The sequence below is a fragment of the Cyprinodon variegatus genome, unplaced genomic scaffold (assembly GCF_000732505.1).
Source record: "Cyprinodon variegatus isolate N-32 unplaced genomic scaffold, C_variegatus-1.0 Scaffold9, whole genome shotgun sequence".
Taxonomy (NCBI): Eukaryota; Metazoa; Chordata; class Actinopteri; order Cyprinodontiformes; family Cyprinodontidae; genus Cyprinodon; species Cyprinodon variegatus.
In genome coordinates, this window is record NW_015150462.1 from 14301 (window position 1) to 16991 (window position 2691).

Below are 2691 nucleotides of genomic sequence, written 5' to 3' on the forward strand. Positions count from 1 at the left end.
GGCTTCACAGGTGAGACTCCAGGAATCCTTCTCATGGTTGTACTTTATGGACACACTGGGTTTTGGGACCGGTTCTGACAGAAACAGGAACAGATTATCTCAACTTGATTCAGGTTAAAACCTAACAAACCTCAGTCAAACCTGCTGAACTCACTGATAACCTGGAGTTCTTTCATCTCCAGAACTTTGTTGTTCTCAAGTTTGTAGCTGCCGCTGTCCTTTAGAGTCAGACTGTTGATGGTCAAACTTCCACTTGTTTTATTAAAGTCACAGCGACCTGGAAGCAGGATCCAGATAAAGACATCATGGATGATGTTAATCTACAGGTTCTTGGGTTATAAAACACGTTCTGTCAACAAGTCAACTGACCTTGGAAACTTTTATGATCAATGTCCTTCCAAAATTTCAGCAAAGCAGAGTTTGATTTGTACCTCCATTTTAATTTCTCAATAGGCTCTGAATTCTGACCTGGATTCAGAATAATGGAGCCACCAACTTTTCCATAGATCAGATCAGCTGTGAAGGAAAAACAAGAACATTTTTACTCCTTCATGTGAACTTTATCTGTTTCTCAGCAGATGTAATGTTTAAGCCTTTCTATCATATCTGCTGATCTACAGAACAGAAGGACACAGGAAGTTTATCCACTTATCTAACATTTAAAAGTTCTGATGAACAATAAATCTCTGCATCAAAAAGCTCAAATGAAGGCGATGGAGGAGAGTTTTATTTTAAACTACCAAAGATCATCTGCTGATTGATGCAAAGTCCTAAATATCTGCTTTTCAGCAAATTCAATCATTTTATTCATTAATTTAAAACAACATTTTGAACCTAAATAATCATCTTATTCAACCACCTGCCGTATATTCCAGCTGATTCATGGCTTCAAATAGGATATAAGGAGTTTTTGGGTCGACTTTCTTGAAATCCATCAGAAACCTAATAGTTCATGTTTTCCAAAAACTATTCTGGATCACTAAGACGTACTCATAAAAGTGTTCCTCTGCTTTTTTCATTTTTCTTAACATATATTTCAATTATTTGAAAGAAAATGTTCTTAACTTTTGTAAATGATCAATCCAACATAAACATTTCTTCAAATTTTGTGAAATCAAAGTACTTCTTTAAATACCTTATTATTTTGAGTCCAAATATTTCACATCTTATATGAAATGAAAACGCTGTGTTTTACTAAAATTATACCAAAATAATTTTAATGTCATTAAAAACGTTTTCCAAAGATGAATTGTGCTCTCTACAGTTAATCCCTAAAGGAAAACATCCAGCCATCAGCTTGAAGCCTTAAACCTTAACTGCCTTGGTTTCTGCAGCAGGAGGACGTAGTAAAGGACACCAGGAAGTTCACCTCTGAATGATGAAATGAAAGAAAAAATCAGTAAAGGTATTGGAGTGGCCTAGTTAAAGTCTAGATCTGTCTTTATTCAGATTCTGTTTGCCTGATATTTTACATTTATTTGATGAACCTAAAAATATAAGTGGGATGAAAATAAGTACAGAAAAATAAATGTTCTAGGAGGTAAAAACATGTTAACTTCTCTGTATATCAGATAATCCCAATCTATGGAATTGGTGTTTTTTTGACTGAAGGTGAAAACATAAATAAAGCATAAATAGATGGGAATGTTTTCCTCTCATCTCTGAGAGACTCACTGATAACCTGGAGTTCCTTCTTCTCCAGAACTTTGTTGTTGATCTCAACTATGTAGCTGCCGCTGTCCTCTAGAGTCAGACTGTTGATGGTCAAACTTCCACTTGTTTTATCAAAGTCACAGCGACCTGGAAGCAGGATCCAGATAAAGACATCATGGATGATGTTAATCTGCAGGTTCTTGGGTTTTAAAGTTAACTTACCTTTAAAAACATTGTCTTTTTGAATATTTTGCCAAGAACCCTTTGAGGCAAGCTCTGCTTTGTACCTCCATTTCACTGTCTCAATAGGCTCTGAAATCTGACCTGGATTCAGAATAATGGAGCCACCAACTTTTCCATAGATTAGATCAGCTGTGAATGAAAAACAAGAACATTTTTACTCCTTCATGTGAACTTTTCTTTTTCTCAGCAGCTGTAATGTTTAACCCTTTCTATAATATCTGCTGATCTACAGAACAGAAGGAAACAGGAAGATTATTCACTTTCCAAACATTTAAAAGTTCTGATGAACAATAAATCTCTGCATCAAAAAGCTCAAATGAAGGTGATGGAGGAGAGTTTTTAGCTTAAAATACCAAAGCTCATCTGCTGATTGATGCAAAGTCCTAAATATCTGGTTTTCAGCAAATTCAATCATTTTATTCATTAATTCAAAACAACATTTTGAACCTAATTAATCATCTTATTCAACCACCTGAATCGACTTTCTTGAACTTCATCAGAAACCTAATAGTTCATGTTTTCCAAGAACTTTTCTGGTTCACTAAGATGTTCTCATAGAAGTGTTGTTCTGCTTTTTTTTCATTTTTCTGAACATATATTTCAATTATTTGAAAGAAAATGTTCTTAGCTTTTGTAAATGATAAATGCAACATAAACATTTCTTCAAAGTTTGTGAAATCAAAGTATTTCTTTAAATACCTTCTTACTTTGAGTCCAAATATTTCACATCTAATATGAAATGAAAATGCTGTGTTTTGCTAAAATTATACTAAAATAATTTTAATGTCATTTATA

General features: G+C 33.9%; 1 protein-coding gene across 1 annotated transcript in view; it reads right to left on the reverse strand.

Annotated features, from left to right (window-relative positions):
* LOC107086649 overlaps nt 1-2691 on the reverse strand; it is a gene marked incomplete at its 3' end in the record, with an annotated part of 27104 nt that overhangs the window by 7457 nt on the left and 16956 nt on the right. Inside the window, exons 4-8 of the mRNA XM_015377742.1 lie at nt 1876-2025; nt 1675-1800; nt 370-516; nt 155-277; nt 9-74 (exon numbers count right to left, since the gene is read on the reverse strand). Of these exons, the coding sequence (XP_015233228.1) occupies nt 9-74; nt 155-277; nt 370-516; nt 1675-1800; nt 1876-2025 (612 nt within the window). The remainder of the gene's footprint in view (nt 1-8; nt 75-154; nt 278-369; nt 517-1674; nt 1801-1875; nt 2026-2691) is intronic.